The sequence below is a fragment of the Piliocolobus tephrosceles genome, chromosome 1, assembly GCF_002776525.5.
Source record: "Piliocolobus tephrosceles isolate RC106 chromosome 1, ASM277652v3, whole genome shotgun sequence".
Classification (NCBI taxonomy): Eukaryota; Metazoa; Chordata; class Mammalia; order Primates; family Cercopithecidae; genus Piliocolobus; species Piliocolobus tephrosceles.
The window spans coordinates 136,264,416-136,280,668 of NC_045434.1; the positions used below are offsets into that span (position 1 = coordinate 136,264,416).

Genomic DNA, 16,253 nt, shown 5'->3' on the forward strand with positions numbered 1-16,253 from the left:
CAAACTCATCCTTTTTATGGCTGCATAGTATTCCATGGTGTATATGTGCCACATTTTCTTAATCCAGTCTGTCACTGATGGACATTTGGGTTGATTCCAAGTCTTTGCTATTGTGAATAGTGCCGCAATAAACATACGTGTGCATGTGTCTTTGTAGTAGCATAATTTATAATCCTTTGGGTATATACCCAGTAGTGGGATGGCTGGGTCATATGGTACATCTAGTTCTAGATCCTTGAGGAATCGCCATACTGTTTTCCATAATGGTTGAACTAGTTTACAATCCCACCAACAGTGTAAAAGTGTTCCTATTTCTCCACATCCTCTCCAACACCTGTTGTTTCCTGATTTTTTAATGATTGCCATTCTAACTGGTGTGAGATGGTATCTCATTGTGGTTTTGATTTGCATTTCTCTGATGGCGAGTGATGATGAGCATTTTTTCATGTGTCTGTTGGCTGTATGAATGTCTTCTTTTGAGAAATGTCTGTTCATATCCTTTCCCCACTTTTTGATGGGGTTGTTTGTTTGTTTCTTGTATATTTGTTTGAGTTCTTTGTAGATTCTGGAAATTAGCCCTTTGTCAGATGAGTAGATTGCAAAGATTTTCTGTAGGTTGCCTGTTCACTCTGATGGTAGTTTCTTTTGCTGTGCAGAAGCTCTTTAGTTTAATGAGATCCCATTTGTCAATTTTGGCTTTTGCTGCCGTTGCTTTTGGTGTTTTAGACATGAAGTCCTTGCCCATGCCTATGTCCTGAATGGTACTACCTAGATTTTCTTCTAGGGTTTTTATGGTATTAGGTCTAACATTTAAGTCTCTATTGAGGGGTTTTCCAAGAAGGTAGTTGCAGAAATGATTTCTTAAACTAATATATCTACATCAAACAGGGATGAAAACTTCAGGGGTTTTGTAAAATCTAGTAGACTGTCAGTTCCACATGGACAGCAACTGTGGATTTGAAACTCATTGCCTCCCAGCATTGTGCCTGTTATATTTTAGGCACGGATATATTTTTGTTGATTGACTGAATAAATTAATTCTGATATGAAGTCACAGACTGCATAGCTATACAGGGAGGAATTTTACTCCAAGATAGCATTTAGGATAAGTTAGAAAGAAACATAGTGATTACAGGTGATTTAAGACCCAGGTACTACAATAGCAATGCAATATATGTGTATTTACTGTTATTCTTTTTTCCTAAAAGGGACCTGTTGGCTTACCTGGAGAAGTTGGGACGACTGGAAGCATTGGTGAAAAGGTAATTTTTTAAATTATTTTGTTTTATAGGATGAATTCTAGGCTAAACACAAAGGACAGACTTTCATATGATCTTTTATGTTAATTAGAAATCACTTATAACTTTAGCATATTACCTTTACTGAATCTCTTAAATATATTGAAATATAGCTAATAGCACATAGGTTTCTAATTTTTACAGGGCAGAGTACCCTTTTGATTATAAAGATGTGATCTGCAGAGAAAAGATGGAACAGTCTAGATTTCTGACTAGAAAATATTATCTAAATCGACTTCGTGAGAGCAAGCCTCCTATGAGAGGCTTGAGAGAAAGAAGTTTTTGAAAAAGAAGAATAAGTTACCATTTTACCTTTCTCTCTCCCCATCTTGTACTTGGTTCTTATTCCTATTCCCATTCTTACTATTTTCTTGAACTAAAATATCCTCTCTTCTTCCCTTTGTTTTTTCAAAACCAAACTGCTGGACTCAGCTGAATTCCCATCTCCTCTGTGAAGTCCACAGACTCGTCTCATCCTTCCTAATTTCTTCACTTCCTGGACTTAGAATAGTACCACTTCGTCTAAAATGTACTTACTCTCTGGTTGTTTCATCTCTGTTAATATCATGTCTGCAGTTACTGAGGGTAGAATCTAAGTTAAGTTTTTTAAATATCTCTTCTAACTCTCATGTACTACATTCTCAATTACTTAAGTACTACATAATATGTATTTATTGATTTTTTTACTAACAATGTAACAAAATATGAGTGCAGTTAAAAAATTAGCGTTATAATTTTTTTCACTGAGTTATTTCTGTGCTGAGTTAAATCTTCTATGCTAAAATTTTGATACTCTTGAGAATTTTAATGTAAATCAGTTTGGTCTTTTTAAGCTGCTATGACATTATCTTCCAGAATTATTTCTTATGGCACTTAATTGTGGTAGGCAGACTATAAAATAAGGTTTTCTTAAATGGTTACACTTATTTGTTAAATTTTAATATGCTTTGATACTTTTACTATTTTCATATTTCGTATGTCTCATAAAATAGTAAGCATTTCTTACAAAAATTTAACGTATGATACATGCTCACTTTTAGGTCTTGTTTATCCATAATTTCTATTTTCTTCATTTTAACAAGGCCTTTAATGTTTTTCTCCGAAAAACATCTTAAGATAATTTTATTAAAAGTCTAACCATTTTAAGATAAAAGTGCCAAATTTGTAAATTTAAAAATTATTGGAAATAAGAATGAGGTGTGCATGTAAGACATGATTCTGGCTGACAGTTTTTCTTTCTAGGCTTAGCTCAGTCATGACTAATCTCTATGTTACTTTTTTTCCTTTGTTCTCTTAAAAGGGAGAACGTGGAAGTCCAGGCCCACTAGGTCCCCAGGGGGAAAAGGGTGTTATGGTAAGAGCTCAATATGTTTCCAAAGAACGTAATAAAAGCAAGGCATTCCAGAGATGGAATTGCCTGGGTTGGAATTTAACTTAGTAAAAAATGTTAAATTTCCCATAGAATTTTCTTTTTAAATGGTTTATCTCCCAAAATGCTATGTGATACTAAGGTACTTAAAAGCATGTAAATGAGATGGCTTAGTCAAATGATTCTAATTTTAGGAGAGGAATTTAACCACCACAATTTGCTAAAATGGATGAAGAAGAAAATTCAATTAGAATTCTGCATACTCTGGTTTCTCTTCGGATTGTATAAATCTTTCACCTTTCAAAATTAGAATTCTACTTATTCTTCTACAGCTTGTAGTTGATATGACGCATATCATCATTGCCATTCTTCCATGAGTTTGTGGTCATGATGTAGTTTTTTTGGCATATGAGAGCTCAGAATCCAGAATTCATCTTATTCTCTTACATTTTTAATACAGGAAATAGTTGACAAATTTGATATCTGAGTTGCATCTTTTTAACTTACTAAATAGTTTTCTAAGTATGGTAGGAACTAGACTGAATGATTATTATCAATAAAAGGATCTTCCATACAGAAAATACCTTGTGATGGATCTGGTGGCACATAACACTGTCCACAAATTGATTTTAACTAACTTCTATATTATCAGAAAAGTCCTGTAAGTTGTTATTGTTTTAGCTATGCTATTTCCAGTTGCTGTCAGCTAGGAAATTTAGCATGCCTATAAGAATAATCAACTTCAAGAATCATTACCTCCTAAGGCATTTTCTGAATCGGTGTTAATATCATAAAGTGTGTGGTCCTTCTAAAGTTCGAAATGCTAGAATATTTGTACACATTTACATTCCTTAATTAGAGAGCTCCTGGACCTTTCTGAAAAGGATATAGTTTCATAACCTATATAACTAACATATATCTATGGATAAGATAACATGATCTTCAGAAAAATGAAATGAATGTTCTCTTATAAATAGGCTGTAGTATGTGATTCTGGCTAGCAATTTTCTTGTCTAGGCAAAAACCTTCTAATAAATGGAATATATAGTTCCTATGTAAATAAAACTACATAAAAATATATTTTTTATTTCTATGGTCTGTCTGCAGAACATTTACTGTGGCCTTTCATATCTTGGTTAGAAAAGAAACATTGTGTCAAATTATCCCTTTTTATTATTGTTTATAATTTACTGGTTTGTCTTCAATGAAAATAAAGTAATAAGTATTTTACTTTTTAAATATTTTCCTTAAATTATAGGGATATCCAGGTCCTCCTGGGGTTCCAGGACCTATCGGTCCATTGGGATTACCTGTAAGTACCAGAAAGACTTCATGATTCCTTCTTTTTTTTTTTGAGAGGGAGTCTCGCTCTGTGGCCCAGACTGGAGTGCAGTGGCCGGATCTCAGCTCACTGCAAGCTCCGCCTCCCGGGTTTATGCCATTCTCCTGCCTCAGCCTCCCGAGTAGCTTGGACTACAGGCGCCGGCTACCTCGCCCAGCTAGATTTTGTATTTTTTTTTTTAGTAGAGACGGGGTTTCACAGTGTTAGCCAGGCTGGTCTCGATCTCTGACCTCGTGATCCGCCCGTCTTGGCCTCCCAAAGTGCTGGGATTACAGGCTTGAGCCACCGCGCCCGGCCTATGATTCCTTCTAGAGTGTTTATTTTCATTTAAACTCATCAATTGTTATGCTTTATTGTTGGTTTTTATTCAAAGTAAGTCATGTGTAAACTAGTGGAGACTGCTTCTCTCCCAACTATACAAAACATTCTTGAATTTGTCATGATATCTTGAACTTTCTTACCTCTACTTGGTATATAATCAATTTCAGTCCTGCAACCTAAGCTAAAATGCTTTGAAGTTTCTTTTGAATAACCACATATAAGGAAACAGGATTAGTAAGATTAGAAGTGAGACCAATTGGATAAATAAATCATAAGTGTAAATTCCAACATAATTTTCTTGGAAATTTGTAAATATTTTCACACAACCAGATAAAATTCATAAAAATATATTTATTAAACAAAAATTGGGGTATTGAAAATATTCCATTTGTTTACAAAAAGATAATGAAATGTTTCCCCTAAATTAATTTTGCTTATCCGAATCTTACAGCTATTGTGAACTTAAAATATGAAAAAGATCAGCCTTTAGGATCCCCTGAGCAGAACTTTTCATATCAGTGAAAACTTATTATTTTTGAAGCTTCTGTTTTAAAAATAAGCCTGATTTTCTAGTATATTTGTAAATATGTTGTTGGCTTTTAAATTTAGGAAGACTAGTCTCAGGAACAGTTACTAATCTCTTTAGTCACATAAAATAATAAATAAATTTGAAATACTAAAGTTTACTTCATTTTTATCTACCTTAGGTTAACAGATAAATAAATTTTGTTTTCCAGCTGAGTCTTGATTAAAGACTGTAGCTATAAAAATAATTCATTATAATTGACTTAATAATAAATAGCAACTTAATCTCCATTGCAGGCTATTTTTATAGCATATTAATTTGGAACATTTTGTGGCATTTTTATGATAATAAAAAAACTACTTTTTATGTGATGGGATTGTCATAAATGTCTAGAATAATAGTAAAGAAATATTACCATGATAGCCATTGCTTTTTTAATGGGCCAGGCAGAATAGACTGGTCTGACTAGCTGAATGGATATCTCCTTTCTCCATCGCTCCATATGTGTGCCTTCTGAAAACAACTTGGTCAGTGAATATTAAAGGCTTCTCCATTTTTTGTTCAGGTTGTAAACATGCAGACATTAAATTTGTCCAAAGAGTAGAATATTTCAAAAGTAGAATATTGGTAGAGGGCAGTATGGTTAAAGCATATTTTTAAGGAAGACTAATCAATTTTAAGAATGTCCTGGGAGAATGATATATGTTATAAGAAAGATTGTGGCTATTATTCTGATAGTATTCTTGTGAATTGTACAACTGATTTTTAAATTTACAACATATAGGGTCATGTGGGGGCAAGAGGACCACCTGGGAGTCAAGGTCCTAAAGGACAAAGAGTAAGTAATCTGTGGAAAAAAGTACATTAACCCTCCCCAAATAACTTCATAAATAGTGGAAAATGTGCAACAAAAATAGCATCATACCTTCTAGAATTCTGCTTAGATCTTGTCAGGTTTTTTTCTATTTTCATTATATTAGATGAATGCCCTACATTAACTGAAATACGACTCATAATCATTTGTAGTTATAAAAACCACTTTTCCATTTTAATTTTTATGTATGTCACTAACTCATACAGAATTCTTGTTTCTTATTCCCAACCTCCAATTCCATTCTTTGAGAGAATGGTAAATGTGAAGATCTTTAAATGCATTATTTCTCTACAGACTTACATAGCAAGGAAAAATGACATCATGACAAAATAAAAAGCAATAAGAAGTGGAACAAAGATACACAAGATGAATAAGAACTTATTAATTGTAAATCAAAGTTATTATAATCATTGTCTAATAATTATGTATACAGAATTAAATAACAAATCTTCATCTCTTTAAGTTGTATCTTAAACATTAAATCCTTTTTAAAGAAATAAGAGCCACTATTTACTGCATGCCTGTCACATGCCAGACACTTTTTCATATATTATCTCAATACTCAAAACCATCCAAGAGGGAGAAATATTATATCTTAGATATTATAGTTGAGGAAACCGGGGCTCTCAAAGTTTAAGTATATGGCCTCTATAGACACACATAGAAATGGCACAACCAGTATTCAAACCTTAGTGTGTCTGACTCCAAAGCCCATGCTATTCAATACCATATGGAATATCAGGGAGTATTTTTAAAATAAATTTGGATATGTGGGCTTTAAGGATTCTGTGTTATGCCTTGACCTTACCTTGATTTAAATTTTAGAGCTTATGAAGAAAAGATTTTAAAATTCTAAAAATATCCTCTACCTAACCATGATTAAAAAAAAAAAAGAAAAAAAACCCTGCAGTTTTCCAGTTCCAGTTGGCAAGTGGGAGGAGTTTGTTAATGAATTCCCAGTTCAAAGTAATGACTTTAAAGTCATGTCCTGTGTTTTCAGTGAAGCTTGAAGAAAGAGAGCAGATTTGCCTTTATTATTGTTTCTTTTCTGAAAAACTATTTTCCTTCCTGGGTTCCAGATTTATACTCTATGGTCACATCTCTAATATATTAGCCCAAATGAGATTTAAAATAAAATAAAAAATGATGATAGATGATTTGTACCCAAACTGCATTTGGTGGATAGTACCCTGTCAGCATTCAATATTTAGTTAGGTCAAATGTGTTTATTCAACTTTGTATTAGTCATAACGGGAAAGTTCAACCAATTTGTGACAGATGAAAAAAAGAAGAAATACTTATTTGCTCCTTCTGTTAATTAAGTAATTTGAGTCCTTAGGCAGAAGCTGTGTATCTAAGCACAGTCTTTTCCTAAACCACTTTGTGCTGTCTCATTAAGTCATATGGGAAGTTCGTTTGTTCTGCAGTTTTCTAACTTCACCATGATCCTATTACTGTTTCCTGATTTGTCACTTTATCATCAATTCCTACCTCCCCAAGGATCTATTTTCCTCACATCCTTCAAATACAGTTTACTGATTCTCTCCCTAAATGGTTCTTCATCATTTTAAAAATTTTTACCCAGGATCCAACAAGGAAGCTTTGTTTAGAAATAAGGGCTTTAGAGAGAGAGAGAGAGCTTTCTTTACTGAACGACTATTTTAGGTAAACAGTGGACATTGGGTATACAAAAAAAGGACTGAAAACCAGAATATTTGAGAAAGAAAATAGTTGGGACGTTCCCTTCTGGTAGCCACTGATATATTCCTGTTTTTACTCTCTTCTCTCTTCAATCCATTTCCCACTAGGGCTGTAATCTCAATACTGTAGACCCATTCTTCCCAATGTTTTTCACTCACAAAAAAAAATGAGAATATTGGTCCAGCCTACTGAGATAAATGAAAAGGGTACCTAGCTGCAGATTCCTGTGTCTGGCCTTTCCTTGCCACCCCAAAGACTGAGGAGGGCACTAATTTCAGCACATCTGTAATCTCTTTGTGGCAAATATGTGTCATAGTATGTTGGAGGGAAGCTCTGCCTAGGTACATTTGCACAGAGACCACATAGAGACTTTTCATTATGGAACTGGTACTTACACTCTCTTGCTCTTCTGACTGTGATTGGTGCTGTTAACATATTGCCCTATGACCATAATGAAGGGTAAGACTACTCCAAGGAGTCTGTTTCCTATCTGCTTCTCTCCTGCCCATCCATCCACCATACAGCTATCTAACATTTACTGACTCCCTGCAATTTGTCAAACACTATTAATACCATGGAGGATTCTAGACTTAATTATCTCTTAGATCTAAACCACATAGATTTTACAGTCTAATGGTTTTTGAAGGATCATGCAATATTGCAATTTTTCCAAAGAACAGGAAAAACCCAAACAAGCACTAATGTCCTACCATCTCAAGAAACAGCCTAAATAATCCTGCCTTTTATATAGCTGAAAAAGATAACAGGATTGACTAAAAATATCATTCTTACAGAGGTTCTTAGATGAGAAACATGGCATAAACTTTAAAGTATTATTATTTATCCTACATACTCTAAGCTTTGTTTCTACCCTGCATGTTTAGCTGAAGAATAATTAAATAAAATGAAATAACTTAATATACCAAAGCTAATTAATATAATACACAAAATCATGTCCCTTATGTAGACAATATAAGCTAGCAGATTCTCTAATTCAGTACCAGAAAGACAGTGGTTTAACCTCTTGAGTCCCTAGAAATCAGCACAACATCAGCTATAATTGAACTCTTCAGAGCTAGGCAGCTGATCCCCTGGTATTACTCCATTACACGCCTCTGTGTCCAGCTACCCAAACAGGAGAGATGACACAGAGCAAAGTTAGCCTCATCTTTTTTCTTGACCATGAATTGGCAAAGATCATGAGACACGTTTAAGTTTGTACTGTTTCTCTAGAGGGGCAGCATAGAGGCATGCAGCTGAGTATTTTTATTCAGACTATGCTGCTTAAGATTTAAATGGGAGGAAAAGATTAAAATAACTATATTAAAAACATGTAATGTTTTAAGGTTTTCTATGGAGGAGGTAAAATTGATCTGCCTATAGAAATTCTGAAATTTGTCCCTTCAAGGAAATGCTTACCATATAGTGGTAAGCAGTCCTCAATTTTCAAATTTAGATTCAAAGCTAGATTCAATACTGAAGCACTCCAGATGATAAGCCAGATCTTCCTCTGTGGTTTCTTCTTCTGAAATAGTTTATAACAAGAATAGAATCAAAAGATTTTTTTTTCCTTAAAATCACTGATAATGTTAGTTTTTGCTTAATAGAACGTTTTGTTTCAGCTGTATAAATCATGAGCCAGAAAAGACTGCTAGGCCTAATTAGTTAGGCACGTGAGTGATGTTAACATTCATATGAAGTAGTGGTTCTGTAAATTGATCATTTGTGAATTTAGTTATTGCCTATAATTCAAGTAGCATTTATTTTACAAAACATGCTTAGTTTATGTAGCTGAGCTGTCAAATTTTTATTTCTGCTATGAGAACTTACTAATACAGCTCAGTGTAGCCAACTTTAATTTTCCTAAGAATGTAAATATTAGATTTTCTCTTCAGCCAGCATAATTACTCCAAGAGAATATCCATGAGATATTTTTAAACGGTTATTTTAAAATATAACTATGCCAAATTTAGGTGCCTATTATAATGCTATTTGCCTAACTTTCTTATAGCCTGTCATAAAGCTTATTTTGTCTTAGAAGTCAAAGCAGACGTATACACTAACCCATGAGATAACTTCTATAACCAATATCAAAGTGAAATTTAATGATGTTGATAAAGCTAAGCTTTCAGTTAATTAGCTTACTCATGCTTTAAACAGAGAGAGTACCAAGCTCTCCTAGAGTTCTTCTGCCAGCCTTAAACTCTTATCTAGCAACTTTAGGCTTTATTACTTTTAATTAACATAACTGCATTACTTAGACCTTTGGGTTGTTTTTTAAAACTAAATGTGATTATCATCACTGTAGTCACGCAGCTTCTCTTTCTTCATTCTCTGTGTTGTCCTGACTTAGAAAATGAAATAATAAAGTGAAAGTATTTTTCTAAGTAAAGGGTTTTTTAAAGAAGCATTCTTTTATTTTTTATTGTTACTGTTTGTACATATTTATGGGGTGGGTGCGATGTTTTGTTACATGCATAGAATGAATCATAAACAAGTCAGGGTATTAGGTATGCATTACCTTTAGCATTTATCATTTCTATGTGTTGGGAACATTTCAAGTCCACTCTTCTCGTTATTTTGAAATATACAATAAATTATTGCTAACTACAGTCACCCTACTCTGTTATTGAACAAAAGAACTTATTTCTATATTTCACTGCATGTTTGTATCCACTAACCTCCTTTTATCTCCCTCTCCCACCCATACACCCTTCCCACCCTCTGGTATCTATCATCCTACTCTCTACCTCCATGAAATGAATTTTTTAGCTCCCACATATGAGTGTGTAGGGCAGCCAGAGATCACATCCAGCCCCCATTTTAGTCCTCAGTGGGTTTTTCAGTGGGATTTGGAAACCTGATTGACACCAGGCAGATTAACAAAGACAAGTTACAAATTATATTAGTTTTGTGTGTATATGGGGATCTTTACAAGAGAGTGAAGTCTGAAGTGCCCAAAACAAGATGCTTTTATACTTCTTAGACAAAGAGTGATAAATTTGGGAAAAAGTGACAGGACAAAGAAAATCTAGCTAGAGTGGTAAACATTTCTGGGGAAGTCACTAGGAGATATATTGGGAGCGGGGGTGTAAAACAGGTGGAAGATACGAGTTACTTCATTAAGTGTGTTTATTCAGGTCCATTGCAGCCTTCAATTCTAAGTCTCTGGTGATAAGGACTGTTTTCTCATACTGGTATGGAGAAGGTAGCTCTCCCAGAGGGGTCTTGGTTGCTTGCTGCATGCAGGAAGAGAGATCAGCTCGCCCTTCTGGAAACTACAATTTCTCCAGTGTTTTCATGACGTATTTTGGGATGGTATGTCCTTCATTCCTTCAAGTGAGAACATGCAGTATTTGTCTTTCTGTGCCTGGGTTATTTCACTTAACATAACGACCTCCAGTTCCATCCATGTTCCTACAAATTATTCCACTGTGTATGTATACCACACTTTATTTATCCATTTGTCCATTGAAGGACACTTAGCTGATTCCATATATTTGCTATTGTGAATAGTGCTGCAATAAACATGGGTGGAAAAGTCCCTTTGATATCTGATTTGTTTTCCTTTGGATAAATACCCAGTAGTGGAATTGCTGGATTGTATGGTAGTTCAATTTGGTTTTTTTGTTTTTGTTTTTGTTTTTTTTTTTGAGACAGAGTCTCACCCTGTTGCCCAGGCTGAAATGCAGTGGCATGATCTCAGCTCACTGCAACCTGTGCCTCCCAGGTTCAAACGATTCTCCTGTCTCAGACTCCTGAGTAGCTGGGATTACAGGCACCAGCCACCTCGCCCAGCTAATTTTGTATTTTTAGTAGGGACAGGATTTCACCATGTTGGCCAGGCTGGTCTCAAACTCCTGACGTCAGGTGATCCCACCCACCTTGGCCTTCCCAAGTGCTGGGATTATAGGCGTGAGCCACTACACCCAGGCTCCATAATCTGCATACTCTTTTCCATAGTGGCTATGGAATTAGTAATAATTCACATTCTCACCAACAGTATATAGGAGTTCCCTTTGCTGTGCATCCTGGCCAATATCTGTTGTTTTTTGTCTTTTTGATAATAGTCATTCTTTCTGTGATATGATGATATCTTACTGTGGTTTTGATTTTCATTTTCCTGATAATTAGTGATGTTGAGCATTTTTTCGTGTATCTGTTGGCCATTTGTTTGTCTCTTAAGAAATATCTGCTCATGTCTTTTCCCCAATTTTTAATAGAATTATTTTTGTAACTACTGAGTTGTTTGAGTTCCTTGTGTATTCTGGATATATAGTCCCTTGTCAGCTGAATAGTTTGCAAATATGTTCTCTCATTCAACAGGTTGTCTCTTCAACTGTTGATTGTTTCTTATGTTGTACGGAAGCTTTTTAGTTTACCATAGTCCCATTTGTCTGTTTTTGGTTTTGTTTCCAGTGCTTTTGAGGTTTTAACCCAAAAATTATTGCCCAGACCAATGTCATGAAGCTTTTCCCCTGTTTTCTTCTAGAAGTTTTGTAGTTCTGAGACTTCATATTTAAGTCTTTAATCCATTTTAAGTTGATTTTTGTATATGGTGAGAGATAAGGGTTTAATTTAATTCTTCTGCATCTGGATATACAGTTTTCTTAACATCATTTATTGAGGAGACCATTCATACCCCATTATGGCACCCCATTTGGCACCTTTGTCAAAAATCTCCTGGCTATAAATGTGTGGATTTATTTCTGGGCTCTCTTTTCTGTTCTGTTGGCCTATGTGTCTGTTTTTATGCTAGTACCATGCTGTTTTGGTAACTATAGTTTTGTAGTTTATTTTATTTTATTTTATCTTTTAAAGATGGGGTGTCACTCTGTCACCCAGGCTGGAGTGCAGTGATGTAATCATAGCATATTGCTGCCTCAAATTCCTGGGCTCACATGATCCTACTGCCTCAACCTACCAAGTAGCTGGTTCTACAGGCACGTTCCATCATGCCTGGCTAATTTTTAAATTTTTTGTAGAGACAGGGTCTTGCCATCTTACCCAGGTTGATCTTGAACTCCTGGGCTCAAGTGATCCTCCCTCCTCGGCTTCCCAAAATGTTGGATTACAGGTGTGAGCCACCACACCCAGCCCAGTAGTGTACTTTTAAGTCGTGTAGTGTGGTGCTTCTAGCTTTATTCTTTTTGCTTAGGATTACTTTGGCTATTTGGGCTCTTTTTTGTGTTCCGTATGAATCTTAGGATTTGTTTTTCTATCTCTGTGAAAAATGACATTGGTATTTTGATAGGGATTCACTGAATCTCTAGATTGCTTTGAGTAGTAAAAGTATTTTTTAAATGTAAAACATAAAATGAGTGGTTATCATTACTATATGTATTCCTTAATTTTAGAAGGAGTTCCCTTGATTTGCAATACCAATCAGCACTTTACTTGTGAGTGTTTAATATTCATTTTGTAAACTTCTGAATTTCAGGTCCTCTATTCCAGCCTGAATTCACTTGCTAACAGGATTAACCTCATTTCTTTCTAACCTTTGAAAAAATATGATAAACCTAATGAAGCATAGGCGTTCAGTCTTTATATATTTAGACATCATGGGAGTCAGGCTACTCATCTAACATCTACAGACTTCAGTTTCTTCATCTTAAAAATTGGGGTTTGGACTAGTTCAGCCATGGCAGTAGGTGATTTCTGTGCCCAAACAAGAAACTGGCAATTAATTATGAGACTTAGTCCAGCTAGATGCAGCCTTTTCTATGTATATATCTAGGCAGCCACTTAATCTGATTTATCTCAGAAATGAAACGTATTTTCTATCTTTGGACCAAACAATCTTTTTTAAAAAAATTCTAAATGTACAACTATGTGTCTGGGGGCCTTTTGAAGCTTAATGCTTATGGCTGCCACCATGTAAACTCAGAATGACTTCTAACTTTCTAACTCTCTGTCACTAGCCTTGGAGATATCTACTTCATTGGGCTTGATCATCTAGAGTCGAACATCTTATCTTCCACCACTCCTCCCTCTCCACCCCAAGGAAACCTACATTTCTAATTTGCTTCCTATTGATGCTGTTATCTTCTACCAATTACTCAGTAATAAAATATCAAAGAAATACATAGAAATTCTAGGTTGTAAAGGAGTTTTAAGGGCCCAATTAATTACCAGTGGACACATTTTCAATTTAGACCTTACTTGTTTTTTATAGTATTTTAGAATGTTAACCACTCATTCTTTTTCACACTCTTTCGGCCTTCTTCTTTTGTTACTCAAAAAAGTAAGCTGTGTTTCTTTCAGAGCAAAAAGAGAAGAATTAGGCATTGAAGGTGCTAGAGAAAAAGAATCAATACAGATGGATGAAATTTCAAGATCATCTTGAGGGTTGAGGGTGATTATTAGAGCAAAGTCCTGAGGGACTTTCATGCTTCAGACTCGAGTCATCCTTTGAACATTGTTCTTTTTTCGTCTTCAGATACTCAATTATTGAATATTCTAAGCATGCCCCCTCATCAGAACTTTGCACTTGCTGTTTTTTCTGCTACAGTGACCTTCCCCAAATCATTTGCGTAGCTTGCAATCTTACCTCTTTTAGGTGTCTACCCACATGTCACTTTAGAGAGACTTTTCAGGCCACCCTATCTAAAATAGTCCTCTCCACCTTGGATACTCTCTAGTTCTTTATTTTTCTTCATTATACTTAACTACATATTTTCATTTTATAATTTAGTTTTACGTTCTTATTTGCTTGTTTATGAATTCAGGGATTTGTCTCTTCTCCCTACCATGTCCTCTGGACCTAAAACAATGCCTGGCTTTTAGTAGGCACTCAGTATACATCTGCTGAATGAATAACACATGTTAAAAAATACTGATCTATTAAATTAAGTCCATGCTCCTCAACTTGATCTTCAAGGTCTTGCACAGTAAGACTGTAGTTCAGTTTTTCAGTCCTTCACTGGAAAATAGAGCAGAAAGGAAGTTGGGAATAGATTATGGAGTACCTTGAGTACAGACTTAGAAATTGTAGGGCCAGAGCTATGGCTTTACCAGGATCAGTGGAGCTACAGATCCTCCATGAAGTGTGTGTTCTGTCCAAATCCATGAATGTGCCTCAGAGGATAAAGGAATGCAGTTACCCTAAGAGTTCCCAAGAAGCGAGTCCTATTATAGTAAATAGCTTTTAATAATATAAAGCTAAACCAAAGCTTATCTCAGATGTGATACAAGAGAAGATTCTGAAGCCTAAAGGACTCCTTCAAATCTGTATGTTGTCCTGGGAGATGTGTATCACTGTTCTGTATAGAAATCTTCAGCATCAGTTTTCTGCCAAATTATTTAAAAGTAAACTTCAGTCCTTCACCTTATAAGTCCTAGTCTTCTTTTCCACACTTACATCTTAATATTTGTCAACATGTAATCAATAGCCTAACCAAACAAACTATTTTTATTCTGTGAGCATCTTTTTTCATGCCTCTGTATTTTCTTCTCATACTATCCCTCAATGTAGAGTTTCTTCTATTTGGAATAAGTCTATGAGAACTCAACCTCCACCTGCTAAAAATATCTTTATTCCAATTACAAATGTGAAGGTTGTCTCCCTCTTTGAATTCTTGTTTTGGTCCTTGGCATGTCTTATCTCTATGTATACATTATTGTCTTTTGTATATTTGTATAATAGAGAAACTTTCTCTCAATTATAAATCACCGTAACACTTAATACAATTCCTTTTCCACAGGTATTCAGTTAGAGTCTGTGGAATTGAATCAAGTCCCTGAACAAAGACTTTAAGGTCTTCCAAAGAAAGTGATAATTTAACGCAAGAGTATTCTATCATTTTATTATAGAATGACTTTTGCAACGGCTTTTTTAAAACTGATTATTGAATGAACACTGAGAAGTTTCAAATTTACACGAATATTTTCAGTAGTATTTTCTCTACCTTTTCTGTGCTCCTGCCATCTCCCAGTAATTCCTGGCAAGCAGTTGCATAGCAGGTATAATGCAGTCAGCACTCATTTTCTTTCTTTCTTTCTTTCTTTTTTCATTCCAGCTAAACTTTATTTCTTTTTTTTCTTCAATTTTTATTTTAAGTTCAGGGGCACATGCGCAGGATGTGCAGGTTTGTTGCACAGTTAAACATGTGACATGGTGGTTTGCTGCACAGATCATCCCATCACTTAGGTATTAAGCCCAGCATCCATTAGCTATTCCTCCTGATGCGCTGCCTCCCCCCAGGCCCCATGACAGGCCCCAGTGTGTGTTGTTCCTCACCATGTGTCCATGTGTTCTCATCATTCAGCTCCCACTTACAAGTGAGAAAATGCTGTGTTTAGTTTTCTGTTCCTGCATTGGTATCATTTTCTAATAATGTGAAAAGAGCACCATCTTAAAATATTAAACTTAAGGAGACTGTTTAGAGAAACAAATCCAGCCACTTTTGATTTAGAGTTGATTAAGAATAAATCCTGGTTGACTGCTGAGTAAACTATAAAGTGAACGAAATACCCAAATAACACACCTATATTATAACCACCTCAACCACTGAGTTAGCTATTTTTGTGCTCATTTGACTTACTATTTGTCATTAAATCTTAAAAACATGGGCTGACTCTCCCATGCAAAGAGGTTGAGCCATATACACAGCTGTATTATTTTCTGTTGTCAGGCATAAAATCAAGCAGGAGTTTGTCAACTAAAGAAGGGCACAGCATCTTCATCTGTGAGGACACATAACAGAAAAAAAAAAAGATAGAAAGAAAGAAAGAAAGAAAGAAAGAAAGAAAGAAAGAAAGAAAGAAGGAAGGAAGGAAGGAAGGAAGGAAGGAAGGAAGGAAGGAAGGAAGGAAGGAAGGAA

At 35.1% G+C, this 16,253-nt stretch overlaps 1 protein-coding gene across 1 annotated transcript in view; it reads left to right on the forward strand.

Moving 5' to 3' along the window:
- COL24A1 (collagen type XXIV alpha 1 chain) overlaps positions 1–16,253 on the forward strand; it is a 391,289-nt gene that overhangs the window by 228,802 nt on the left and 146,234 nt on the right. Inside the window, exons 25-28 of the mRNA XM_023207327.3 lie at positions 1,209–1,262; positions 2,599–2,652; positions 3,926–3,979; positions 5,641–5,694. Coding sequence (XP_023063095.2) covers positions 1,209–1,262; positions 2,599–2,652; positions 3,926–3,979; positions 5,641–5,694 — 216 coding nt within the window. The remainder of the gene's footprint in view (positions 1–1,208; positions 1,263–2,598; positions 2,653–3,925; positions 3,980–5,640; positions 5,695–16,253) is intronic.